Source organism: Oncorhynchus mykiss, chromosome 3 (assembly GCF_057628025.1).
Source record: "Oncorhynchus mykiss isolate SJ-2025 chromosome 3, ASM5762802v1, whole genome shotgun sequence".
Lineage (NCBI taxonomy): Eukaryota > Metazoa > Chordata > Actinopteri > Salmoniformes > Salmonidae > Oncorhynchus > Oncorhynchus mykiss.
Genome location: NC_143024.1, coordinates 63,449,510 through 63,463,158, shown reverse-complemented (window position 1 = coordinate 63,463,158; position 13,649 = coordinate 63,449,510). Strand labels below are relative to the sequence as shown.

At 42.6% G+C, this 13,649-nt stretch overlaps 1 protein-coding gene and 1 long non-coding RNA gene across 2 annotated transcripts in view; one reads left to right on the top strand and one right to left on the bottom strand.

Annotated features, from left to right (window-relative positions):
* Positions 1-13,649, top strand: part of LOC100135875 (aryl hydrocarbon receptor beta) — a gene marked incomplete at its 5' end in the record, with an annotated part of 44,594 nt that overhangs the window by 21,255 nt on the left and 9,690 nt on the right. The window contains 2 exon segments of the mRNA NM_001124252.1: positions 11,482-11,582; positions 12,627-12,716. Of these exon segments, the coding sequence (NP_001117724.1) occupies positions 11,482-11,582; positions 12,627-12,716 (191 nt within the window).
* On the bottom strand, positions 215-5,072 carry LOC149984641 (uncharacterized). The gene is made up of 2 exons (XR_016494761.1): positions 4,843-5,072; positions 215-4,327 (listed from the first exon to the last, which is right to left on the bottom strand). It is a non-coding gene; the product is annotated as an uncharacterized LOC149984641 (long non-coding RNA).

Below are 13,649 nucleotides of genomic sequence, written 5' to 3'. Positions count from 1 at the left end.
GTTTAACACTTTTTTGTTTACTACATGATTCCGTATGTGTTATTTAATAGTTTTGATGTCTTCACTAGTTTTCTACAATGTAGAAAATATTACAAATCAAGAAAAACCCTTGAATGAGTAGGTGTTCTAAAACTATTGACCGGTAGTGTAGAAAACTAGGGAAAGGATCCAGCCTTTTCCATCGTACGTTTTCTGGTGAAAACATTGCACACAATTTTATAATACACAAAAAAATATGTTTATTTTTTATTTTCGGAGGAGCATTTTTCTTAATTCTCAGATTGACCAAATGTGTTGACCCTCATGCCATTGGTGAATAGAATCACAACAGATATAGAAGCACAAAAACAAGTCCACTGCATCGTTTCAGAGGGTCTTTGCCTGGGCAACAATACAGATAGTATCAGCCAGCTCGGTCTACTCTGTACTGCTCCCCCCAGTCAAAACAAACACTGGTAGAGCTCTGGTGGGGGCAGGTTTAGGACGTGATAAAGATCCTGTAAACGGTTTGGGAGAGAAATGGCAGAACAAAATATATTTGACGGATGCGGATAGTTACATTTAAAGGGCCATTTATGAAAGCTTGATGTGTGTGTCTTTGCTTTTCCTTTTCAAATTCCTTTTCAAATGGCTGAAATGGCCCGAACTGATTTGAAAACGGCATATTGTATGTGTGTCTTGGCTTTGTATCGAGACTTTATTAGGTAACGTTAGATATTTTGGAACACTTGTAGGACATTCTCCTGGCGGCACATTGTGTGTCATTGTAAAAAAGCAAATAATGGAGCGTCTTTTCAAGTTAATTGAAAAAATCCTCAGTATGTCTGTTTGCCATTATAGCTGCTTTGTTGATGTCAAATCGCTCGCTGTTCATTTCTATGTCTTAGGAATGTCCACAAAGCACCCACATTGACACAAACCGACCAACCCAAACAAGGTCAAAGTGTATCACAACAATAAGAACACTTGTCAAAAACACAATCATTTGAGAATGGGGTAAAAACTTCTAAAAGCCTTCTACTTGGGAGAGGCAAGAGCATTTGTATTGGAGAAGTCTTGTTGTTTGTTATTGAATCATGATTAACTGATCATCAGTCTATTTTCTTGAAGGACAAGCTGTTTTGGGTAAAACTCTCTTTAAACCCCAGTGTAATTCACCTGTCAACCCAATATCAACATCTCCAGGAAAGACCATTTTAATGAAGTGACAGGTTTTATTTTCATTGAACAATTGCCTGTTGGCTCTCACTCTATGGCTCGCCTTTCAGTATAGCGTGAGAATACAAACGACCATTGGGAAGTCGTTTTAATGATGTTTTCATTTCTACTAACCAAATTTGGTTTAAGGGTTATGATCTGGGTCCCACTGCCGACATGATACTCCCATTTTCTGCCTTATTTTGGATCATAAGAACTTTAGGCGTTTGAACCTGCACACCATTCTGCTCAGGACACATGAATAAATAATAGTCCTTCTAAATGCCAACCTTTTTGGAGCTGACAAAAATAATCAAATTTGATTCAAATATAGCCTGGGTAACTTATGTTATATAAGGGCATAGATTATGATTGCTCATCTTATGTTGGAAGGTTGACCTGAAGTAGGCAGGTGGTGGTCAAATGTTTAGTAGATCCACTGCTGTTGTGCTCTTTCACCCTCTCATTGTCTGCCTTTGTGTTGTTGTTGGCTTCCTTCAGGCTGGCTTGCTACCATGGTTTATACGCTGACATTTAACAACTCCCACAGAGGACCACTCTGTTTGTTTAAAACTATAATCAACGGACTATGAACCATTTCAGAGACTTTATAGAGAATTCTCAGGCAATGATAAAAAAAATGGAGGATATATTAGTCTTTCTGTGATTCATATCTCTCTCAAAGTATTGAAGAATTGTGAAATATCAACAACAAAATACAAGCCATGAAGGACGACATCATCCTTCCTCTAGAACAGCAAAGAATTCAGAAGAAAACCAAACACGTCTAATGCAAACAAGCATGACATAAACAACAAGAAGAAGCGGCCTGTTTTGGGAGAGTAGTTCTATTTTTTCTGAAATGGCTGTCGGTGTGCCATTGAGTTCATGCAACAACCTAACACGCCTCTCTTTGACCCTGTTCTCTTCTCTGAAAGGGCAGGTCACAGAAGGAATATCAACCACCATTACCACTCACACTCTATCAGACATAGCCTAATCCCCTCCCGCTGTTACTCACTACCATCTCAACCAAACACTATCTGATCTGAGAGGCTAAATTTAGACGGGAGATATGGGCCAATTTCAACATGTTTTTTTTGTCTTCAAACTATTCCCGTACGTCTCGGCACAATGAGTTCTTTCTCCCAGCTTTGATCAACTGCATACAAGGTCATAAGGATCAGTATGGCAGTGTGATATCTAGAGCACACCAGGCACAGAGTTAGTTTGGGTTGCCAGATCATATTCACTTTTGCCAAGGAGGAAGATTCCTATCCTAGATTGTGCCCCCATCAAGCATCATTTTTTAACAGACACGGAGAAGAACTCAAATTGTTCATTGCATCTCTCATACTGAGTTATGAATGGTGCCTTAACCCTGTTTATTTACTTGGATGAACCCCTCATCCAGGTTGGCTTAGTTGACTTTCATGAGGCGGAGGGTAGCCTAGTGGTTAGACTAGTAACCGCAAGGTTGCAAGATCGAATCCCCGAGAGGACAAGGTAAAAATCTGTCGCTCTGCACCTGAGCAAGGCAGTTAACCCACTGTTCCTAGGCTGTCATTGTAAATAATAATTTGTTGTTAACTGTCTTGCCTAGTTAAATAAAGGTAAAAAAAAACAAATGCAGTTCTCCATAAAGTAGTACTTGTAACATAAATCAAATCAAAGTTTACAGTGAATTGCTTACTTACAGGCTCTAACCAATAGTGCAAAAAAGGTATTAGGTGAACAATAGGTAAGTATAGAAATAAAACAACAGTAAAAAGACAGGCTGTATACAGTAGTGAGGCTATAAAAGTAGTGAGGCTACATACAGACACTGGTTAGTCAGGCTGATTGAGGTAGTATGTACATGTAGATATGGTTAACGTGACTATGCATATATGATGAACAGAGAGTAGCAGTAGCGTAAAGTGGGGTTGGTGGGTGGTGGGACACAATGCAGATAGCCCGGTTAGCCAATGTGCGGGAGCACTGGTTGGTCGGCCCAATTGAGGTCGTTTGTACATGAATGTATAGTTAACATGACTATGCATATATGATAAACAGAGTAGCAGCAGTGTAAAAAGAGGGGTTGGGGGGGGCACACAATGCAAATAGTTTGGGTAGCCATTTGATTACCTGTTTAGGAGTCTTATGGCTTGAGGGTAAAAACTGTTGAGAAGCCTCTTTGTCCTAGACTTGGCACTCCGGTACCACTTGCCATGCGGTAGTAGAGAGAACAGTCTATGCTCCCAGTCTATAAGGGATAGGTTGTTATTCTGGCACCACCCTGCCAGATCTCTGACCTCCTCCCTATAGGCTGTCTCATCGTTGTCGGTGATCAGGCCTACCACTGTTGTGTCGTCTGCAAACTTAATGATGGTGTTGGAGTCGAGCCTGGCCATGCATTCGTGGGTTATGAAAATTAACTGACAACGATTCTTCAGACGATGGCCAATTCTAACTTGACCACCAATTCTAACTTTAGCCTTATAGCAAAGAAATGTACCAATATCAAGTACCTCAACTACACTTCAAGTTTCAAGTTGTATTAGTCGTATGTATGGGAAACGCATGGTATACATCGTCTAAAGAAATGCTTACTTGTAGTTTCCTTCTCGACAATGCAACAACAACAAGACATTTTTTACAACATAAAGTAAATGGAAGTAGATTTATAATAAATAGATTTATAATTTATAGTAAAATATATACAGGGGTACATGTGTTTTGGGGAAGGGGGGATGGAGTGAAAATGTATAAATTGAGCAGTATAATAAGTGGTAGCAGCAGTTGTGATGTGCTAAGGTGCACAGAATCAGAGCAGGCGGTCAGTAGAGTTCACGTGTTCAGCAGTCTGATGGCTTGCAGATAGAAACTCTCTGAGCCTGTTGGTCATCCTCCGATACCGTCTGCCCGACGGTAAGGGAGAGAACAGCTCGTGGCACTGTACTATGACAGGAAAAGGCAGACGATGTTGCCTTTCCCTCCAGTCATGGAAGTAACAGGAACATTAATCAAGTGAGTGACAGAGGGTTGGCCCTATAGGGCAGCTAGCTCACCCCATTGGCTCTCGCTGTGTCATTATCCCCACCCCCACAGGCTTCATGCCCATAGCGTCATGTGGCCCCTCAGATTTGTCCTGTTAAAAAATCAGAAAATAGAAATGGGTTTAGTTTTTTCTCTGTAATACTACTGGAAACTTAGCAATTGTATGAAGTTGTCTTTAGCCCAGATAGGTTCCCAATATCCCAACCTCATAACTAGCTAACAAGAAGCCTTTTCAGGCTATCAATCAAGTTAAAGTAGCTAGCTTGTGTAACTATTTTAGTTGGCATGCCTGCTGGCAAGGTTGGTAGACTTTATAAAAGCAAGCAATAACTAAATGTACTGAATTAAGACTTGCATTCCTTTCAATTTTTAATCAGAATTGAGCAGAATGCAGAGAAGCATATTTTGTTTCTTTAAAAAACAAAACCACCAATCAGGAGGATACAGACAAATCAAGAGGTACAGTATATATAGATATACAGAAAAATATACATATTTATTTAGATAGAATTAAGCATAATGATTATGGCTCTAGATTGCAGGAAAAGACCGTTTCAGGTGTTCAAAAAATGCTAAATTCTCAAAGCCCCCCTCCGGACCACCTACCAGCTGTCCGCACGTACGTTGTTCCCGCTCAGATTTTTGGGGTGCATGATGTCCCTGCCTGCCACTTCCTGCACATCTGCGTGAGAACAGAGATCTTTGTACTGGATCTGCTGGAACTAAATGTTTTCAAATCAAGATAATATTCCCCTATGCATAGCTGGCATGCTTTCATTTCTCCCCCTCTCTTTCTGGCACTGCGCTTCTCGTAGCCCCTCTCTCTCTACGACAACGTCGTGCACTTTCATTTATACTCGTTAATTCTCTTTCTTGCGCAATCTGCCTTTTCATAAACTCTCTGTCAGTCCCAGTCCCGTCAACTGCATTCCTTTCAGCCTTTCACTTTTTTAGAGCTCGTACTCAGCCTCTCTTTCTGGCTAGCACAGTCTTTCTTTCACAAATCTCCTGTCTTGTCTCAGTGTCCAGATTTTGTATTACATTTTTTTATTGAACCTTTTCTTAACTAGGCAAGTCAGTGTCCAGATTTAAGTTTGCATACAGTGTATTCTTCAGGCACTACTTAAGCACAACATTGCACATGATAAGTTATAGTGGGCCGTCAAGTCACGTCTTTCATGTACTGTACATAATATACTGCAGACAGATCTCTCCTAAATAGCCGAACCAGCTGTATTACCTCCTCCTCTTTTTAACATTTTAATTTCAGCTAATTATATTCCGTTGAGAAGATATCACATTCTTGAAGGGCTATGCCAGTTCCTCTTACACTGAATGACAAGGAAATCTTGCCTGGAGTGAAGCTCATGTTCATTGTTATAGAATCCTATAATGGTGGTTGTAACAGACAGAGGAGGCCACAGTAGGCTGGTGGTTAATGCCCTGTCAGAGTGGTGTTGGGTTTCATAGCCAGGCATACTGAAAAACACTTTCATGGACAATCAGCCACGGTTTAAAAGGGTCAAAATGTCCTCCTCTTCAGTCTAGCTAAACAGCATTGGTTGGATGAAGATATCAGATATCGTTATCAAACATCTGCTGCAAGTTTAGTAACACTTGGAGGGCAGTAAGTGAGATTGATTTGTTTTCTATTCTACAGTAGGGTTGTGTGCCAAACCATTAGCTGCTGCCAGACCATTAACTTAATCATGTATGCGCTTACTGTTATTTAACATGAATCACCTGGATTTGTACATGATAGAGTATGATAACAGGAATCAACCAATGGCAGGGGCCGTGGATGAAGGTGGATGCTAGGTCAACACATGCTGTGATGACATGGACTCTAAATAGGCTTTTCACTACACTCGACTTTTAGAAGAATCAACAAATCATGTGTGCTTTCATATGGGTGGTGGCACATTGGTTGTATGTAGGTCAATTCAGGGCCCTTTGAAAAAGCTGTGGCTTTTATTAGCACATTGATGCAAATGTGTCTTTTATTTCATTGCTAATCTGTTTTCCTAAAAGACAATGCAGGTATTATGGGAAGGTATTTGCATAGGTAGCTGACTGTGTGAAGGACAAGAGTGATAACAGCATGTCGTCTTTTACATGTATTTGTCAGGACTTTGCTGAACTGAAAAATAAAAAGCACAGAGAAAACATTGTAGGGGTTGTGAGGATCTGGATGACTGCCAGACGTCTTTGCAGTGTTCGTGTGAGACCACACAAAATGACGCTTGCAAAAACAGTCCAGCCGACTATCTGGCAGTGTCGGGTTTTGATTGTGTTAAACCTTGGGTCTGTGCCAAAAGACAGGTTTTCTCATTGAAAGCTGCAGGACTGATCTAGCAGCCTACACACACACACACACACACACACACACACACACACATACACACACATCCTCCCTCCTCCCGCATGGGCCCCTAGGGCTTTTGTAAGCAATACCGACAAGAGCGTTTCCCTTATCTGAGCAGCTGCCGCAGGAAAATCCCAGGATGTGGCCTCTCCCCAGCCCATCCGTCCACTCTAGTCACGCAACGCTTTTAGCGGTGAGAGGGGCCCCCTGAGCACACACCCCCCTGCCTGCCTCTTGGAAAGTGCGCACACAGCACACAAACATAAACACATACAGTACAACACACACATAAGTGAATGCTAACATGCTCACATAAAGTCATGTCCATCTAGAAACAGACATTTACAAGTACACACACATAATGAACGCTGCTCAGGCTCAAGTCTCTGAACAAGCTCCCAGGCAAACCAAGCTGTGCATCAAACGACCAAACAAATGAAAACAGACTAAATATCAGACCTAATGACAAACACACTGCCTCTACCTACTGTGTAGCCCTGCCGCCTCTCTCACACATAGACAGGCAATCTCTCCAAAACACACAGTGCAAGGCAGGCCAATCCAAGCCAGAATCTGGACGATCCAACACATCCTATTTTTTTTTTGCCCTCCTCACTGTTTGCGTGAGTAAGTGGGCCCTCAGCAGCGCTCTGTGTGTTTTGAGTCTGGTTTTCTTTCGCAGTGCATTGTGTTCTTTCTTCTTCTTTTTTCCATTGTTAACTGCTAGCGTTTATTGCACTGTTATGTGTGGCGGTGCATTGTGCAGTACTGTATGGTTACTGCTCTCCTGTGCTGCTCCTGAGTCCTGGTCCACCACTTGACTGCCAGACTGGGGAGGTCAGTGGAGTTCCTGAGGCTGAGACGGAGAGGGCTGAGGGGGTCCCACGACCCAGCAGACCCAATCGGGCAAGGCTAGCTCCCCAGTGAACCAGACACAGTGGGGTCAGGAGGGTCAGTGGGAAGGGGATGTACAGACATCCTCTGGTTGAGGAGCATCCCTGGCTGTCAGTCCTGCAGCCACAAATAATGAACATAATTTAACTGTATGTCCCAGACAGTCCCATGCACTTTGTAGGTTTTTTCTCTCTCTTTTTGTACCATTAAACCAGATTAAACTGGTTTTGTTATCTATTGAGTCAACTAAGAGAGTATAGAACAATTCCAAAGACATCAGTAAATCTACTGATTACAGAGGAACACTGCAGGCCTAATGCTGGGAAAACCACCTCAAAGAAAAACAAACAAGGTTTAATATGCTTCCCCCAATAGGAAACCGTCAGTGTAGTAAACCGTCACGTGCTCTTCTCCTATGGTAACTCCTATGCTCATTCACTCAGACTGTACAGCACATGAACACACTGTACATTACTACAACAGACATCACTCTTTCTCGCTCTCTCTACTCTCTCCCTCTCTCTCCCCATCTCACTCTCGCTCTGAAGCTGTTTTGCAGGTCAGAACCTGCTCATCGACTGATGATGTATGCCACTCAGACACCAGGGGGAAACAAAAGCTCCATTCAGCTGTGGGGATTTACTCTTTAAACTCACATAGATTGGGTGGGCTCAGGTGGACTGAGCTGTGTGTGTGTGTGTGTGTGTGTGTGTGTGTGTGTGTGTGTGTGTGTGTGTGTGTGTGTGTGTGTGTGTGTGTGTGTGTGTGTGTGTGTGTGTGTGTGTGTGTGTGTGTGTGTGTGTGAGTGTGCGTCATGTAGATTGGTCATGTTTTTAGGAAAAATAAGGAAAGATAATGAGATGGGTCAATTTTGCTAGTATGTGTATATGTTACCAAGTGGAGCCCCCTAGTGGGGGAAGGGGGTGGATGTTGAGATAAATGAGGCTGTGAACAATGAGTCAAGTTTCAGTGGTCTACCAACTTTCTGGGAGCTTTTCAACTTGCTGATGTGGCACTTCACTCACATTGGCAAAGGGGGCACAGGCCCGGCACAGCCAAAACAAACAGACAAGCTGAATGCCAGTAGACGAGCTTGGCACACACTGTCTCTCGCTCTTTCGCTCCCTTGAAATGCTGTGCAGTAATAACAAAGTTACAGACTCCCTGCCGTTTCTCGCCCCGGGCGTTGTATGTGCCATTAACAACATAAGCAGTGGGATCTCAGCCTTCCTTTTATAACTGAGGCCGTGCCAAAAGTCGCTTTTTGTAATCCCCTGACTGGAAGTGGTTGTCTTAACAGGCTTTGTAGCTCTCTTGGGAATGTCACACAGTGTTTCAGGTACAGACCAGTGGCGTCTTGCCACTCCCATTTCACAACAGAGGTCAATCAACCTCGTTGGTCCATTGCTTAAATGAAGGGTGATCACAGATTTAATTAAGAGGGGTGCACTCTGTATAGTACGGACAAGACCCTAGAATGTTTGTTGACGTGTACCCACAGATACAGACTCCTAGAGTATGTGAGACTCCTCAAATACTATTGTGAAAATGATTGGCAACTTGAAAGAGTTGTAGAGACAGCATAGAAGGTCTTAGACAGGTTTAAAAAAAAGTGATCTGAGACATTTGTCTATAAAAGTCTGTGTTCTACGTAATAAAAAATACATTAACATTTTATTTGTCACATATTTGACTTGGATTATACGATACCTCCCAATATCCACAGGTGGAGTAGCTTTTGATGTTCCTATTGTTAGAAGCACTTCCAACATTTCACTACAGTGGAAAGCTTTTCTTATCAGGCTTTTCCACTGTGGATGAAATGCCACTCCGCAGCCAGAACACTGATCATGTTAAGAAACCCTTAATGTATTTTTAAAACAAAACAAATGGTACCATTTTGGGCTGTTTAGTACTCTTTCTTCTGAAAGTCTTCCCAGGTAGGGAGAAGCCAGGGAATCGTAATCCAGGAGCCTAAAAGTGATTTACCACACACGGTCAGTCACACACATCCACACGTATCATACCATTCTCATTCTCACATAAACAAATCTGCATACTATAGTTTTTTACACATATTTAACCCCTTGCAAAATATTGTATACAATGTGTTATTATTTGTCCTGTTTGGAAACGTCTTTGTTTTTTTATGACAGATTTGTTTCTTTAATCATCTCTCAGAGGAATGCATGGTTGGACTGGTTGTCGCTCATGTCGTCTAAAGAAGAACCCTTTCACAGAGAGAGAGAGAGTATTCACGACTGTAATCATTACAACTGCTCGCTTCTATGTAAACATTTAGTTGTCGTTAAAATGGGACAGTTGTGAAAGTTATGAAAGCCATATCTGTTTGGCAATCTTAGGAATACCTTCTCTGTATGTAATACTGGATGTCCTTGTTCATTTTAATTGCGTATCATAGCAGTTGTTTCCCTGAAGCCAGTCCACATAACTGTGAAGCCCCAGAAATATGAGCCGTTGGTTGGTAGCACAGTCCCATATATATCATGAAAAAGGATTTTCGTGGTATTGGTTTCGTTCAAATTCTTTGATTTCAGGGAGTTGTGGTTTGATCTGATATGATATGGAGTATTGCACTCATCATCGGGTTGGCCTTGTCTTTGAAATGGGATGGTATGCCTATAATGTCCACAAGCAAGCTGCAATAAAACCATTTGCTTTTTTTGTCTTGCAACAATGTTACACGGTTCATAAAGCCCTATTATGAAATATGCATAATTAATATTGCAAGGAAAGGCGTCCTCCTTAAACCTGGTGCCCATCTGTTTTTCACTCCAGTGAAAGCATGGCAGGTTGACTTGTTCAACAACAACAAAAAGTCTGGATATTTTTTTTACAAGGAGTTACAGACTAAACATGGATAGCCCATGTTGCTGGTACTTCGACAGATGTGTGCGAACTGGCGTCCAACAATATGTCGTTCAGAGGAAAATAGAAACATTTGAGGTTCAGTCCTGATCATGATTGATGGAATTTCCTCGCAGCACCAGGATTTTCATTTGGGCGATGGCTGGGCTTCAAACCCATTGAGCGAGAGCAGCACCATGATTTTCATTTGGGCGATGGCCGGGCTTCAAACCCATTGACCGAGAGCAGCACCATCTCTCATGACGGAATCTTACACAAGCCAGTTGTTTTCACTCAGCGTCACCTAATCCCACTCTGTTTGGCTGTGGTACAGGGACAGGGATGAGAAGAAGAAATTATAGAAACGGATTATTGTGTCCGGTAGAATCACATAAGCATTGTGTCTTAGAGACAAACTCTGTGTTTCTGTCCAAAAAAGAAAGAGAGGAAGAGGACAGGGGAGAGATAAGGGGGTGTGGTGGATAAATGGGTAATGACAGAGGAGAGGTGAGGAGGACAGTCCGTAAAGGACAGATAAAGCCAGAAGAGAGAGTGACCTTAAAGAGAGGGATTGGCAGATGAGTGAAGAAGGTGTGAAAGTGGGAAGGAAGCCAGTAGAGCAGGTGAGAGGAGTGGAGAGAGGGAGTTGGGGCAGTAAGAGGGAGATAAAGAGAGAACGGAAAGGGGGAATTGAGGATACAGTAGTGGGAGGGAGGGAGGGAGGAGAGAATGAGTGGCAGGCAGAGTGGAAAAATGTGGAAGAGAGAGATGGGCAGGGATGTGAAGGAGGAGTGGTGAGAAAGGGAGTTGGTATGTTTTACTGAGCGCCAACATATGAGCCCTACTGGAGAACTTGGCTGAGGGAACAAAAACGAAGAAAAAGTGAACCCTAGACTCCCCAGAAACCCCAGAAACCCCAGACTCCCCAGATACCCCAGACTCCCCAGAAACCCCAGACTCCCCAGAAACCACAGAAACTCCATACTCCCAAGACTCCCCAGAAACCCCAGACTCCCCAGACTTCCGTGCGTATTGCTTTCAGGATAGCGTGCTGATGTGAGCTTGTTTTTCCCCCCCTCTACCGCCCCCTATCCCTCTCCTCCCCTCTCTGTCTGCAGCGACCATGAAGAAAAGCAGTGTCCTGTTTCCCAGTGGGAATGGGCTGAACATTAATGGGATGGAAGCCACAACCTTCTCCAAGGGGGACCTTCTACTCCAGGTACAATACAGTACAGTACAGACCACTGACTTCACAGAACCAACGCACACAGACAGACAGACAGACAGACAGACAGATGCGTAGTTCAAGAGCCAGACATTGTTTATTTGTTTGTTAATCCAGGTGGATTGAGTTATAATCCAAGACCACCCATTTAGCACGAAGTTCTGATAGGTGAAATATGTTGTCCTGGTGCTTTATGCCAAGGTCTGGTCACGGTTTACTACACTCAACACAGTGAACACTCTCTAGTTTTATAGCACACGGTTTACTACACTCAACACAGTGAGCACTCTCTAGTTCTATAGCATAAGGTTTACTACACTCAACACAGTGAACACTAGTTCTATAGCACACGGTTTACTACACTCAACAAAGTGAACACTCTCTAGTTCTATAGCACACGGTTTACTACACTCAACACAGTGAACACTCTAGTTCTATAGCACACGGTTTACTACACTCAACAAAGTTAACACTCTCTAGTTCTATAGCACACTGTTTACTACACTCAACACAGTGAACACTCTCTAGTTCTATAGCACACGGTTTACTACACTCAACAAATTGAACACTCTCTAGTTCTATAGCACAAGGTTTACTACACTCAACACAGTGAACACTCTCTAGTTCTATAGCACACTGTTTACTCACGCTCACATGTCAGGTACACTTTCGCACCGGGCGATGAATGGCATGTTTGGGTTTCTTCTCTCACGACGGAGGCTGTTATGATCACCAGTCAATGCTGAGGGATCTGTGAAGGCAGAGCATCAGAGGCAGATAGCAAGTAAACAGGTTGCCAGATTATAATACCGCCAGATAAACAAAATGTCCTCTTCAATGAAGCACTCTAATTGATGTGTTTGTGGACGACGCTCGACTACAGTGAAAGTGAGAGGACGATCAGCATGTATGTGCGCGCGTGCTTGTGTGCCTGTTGGTTTGTGTATGCGTGCGTGCATGCGCCGTGTTTGTGTATGTGTGAGAGTGTGTATATAAGTGAGTGTGTTACTGTTTTAACATTGTGTTTTATTCTTGCAGGCTCTGAATGGCTTTGTGCTGGTGGTCACAGCTGAAGGACATGTGTTCTATGCCTCTCCTACTATCCAAGACTACCTGGGCTTCCATCAGGTAACACCTCCAACATCTGTAGCATAACACAACTGCAACATCACATATGTAAACCTTGCTCCTCATCACTGCATAACCTCACCACTTTCTGCCTTTGTAAAAAATAATGATCGGGTGTCGTGCAGATTAATATTGAAATACGAAGGCAAGACATTTGAATGAAGGAAACAGATTACATCTAGGAATTAGGGGGATGAAGTGGGCTTTTGTTGAGTTTCTGCTCAGGCTAGTTGAATCCCTTTGAGAATGAATCTTCTAAGAGACAGAGAACCAAAGGCAACATTTGTTGTTAATCAATGTGAGCAAGGCAGTGCACCATCTTTGCTGGAGAGCTACGGCCCACTGCATAACTTGGTAACAATCCAGATTTCCATTTATCATCAAGGAAAGCGAATGTGCAACTCAACGACCTGTTAACTAATCAAAATAGGCAGGTGTTGAAGGAAGCGTCTTGTAGCAAATTTGCAGTCGCGCTTTGCCTTTTTTCCTGGAAATGATCGTCTGAGAATTCCTTATATAACCATGATCATGACATTCTTTTCCGCAGACGAAGAGAAATCCCATTGTTGTGGATGTGCTGGTCAACTTCTACTCCCATACTGAGCTATATGAGCTATTGTAGCACATGTGCTTTGTGTTAGCCATGCCTTCTGTCATTACTGCGCCCAAGTTTTCAGTTTTTGATTTGTTAAAAAAGTTTGAAATATCCAATAAATGTCGTTCCACTTCATGATTGTGTCCCACTTATTGTTGATTCTTCACAAAAAAATACAGTTTTATATCTTTATGTTTGAAGCCTGAAATGTGGCAAAAGGTCGCAAAGTTCAAGGGGGCCGAATACTTTCGCAAGGCACTGTATATATATAGTATAGAGTCTATTCAGTGTTGACAGGTAACTATGATGCCCCACTGAGAGGGATGCCAGTCTTAATA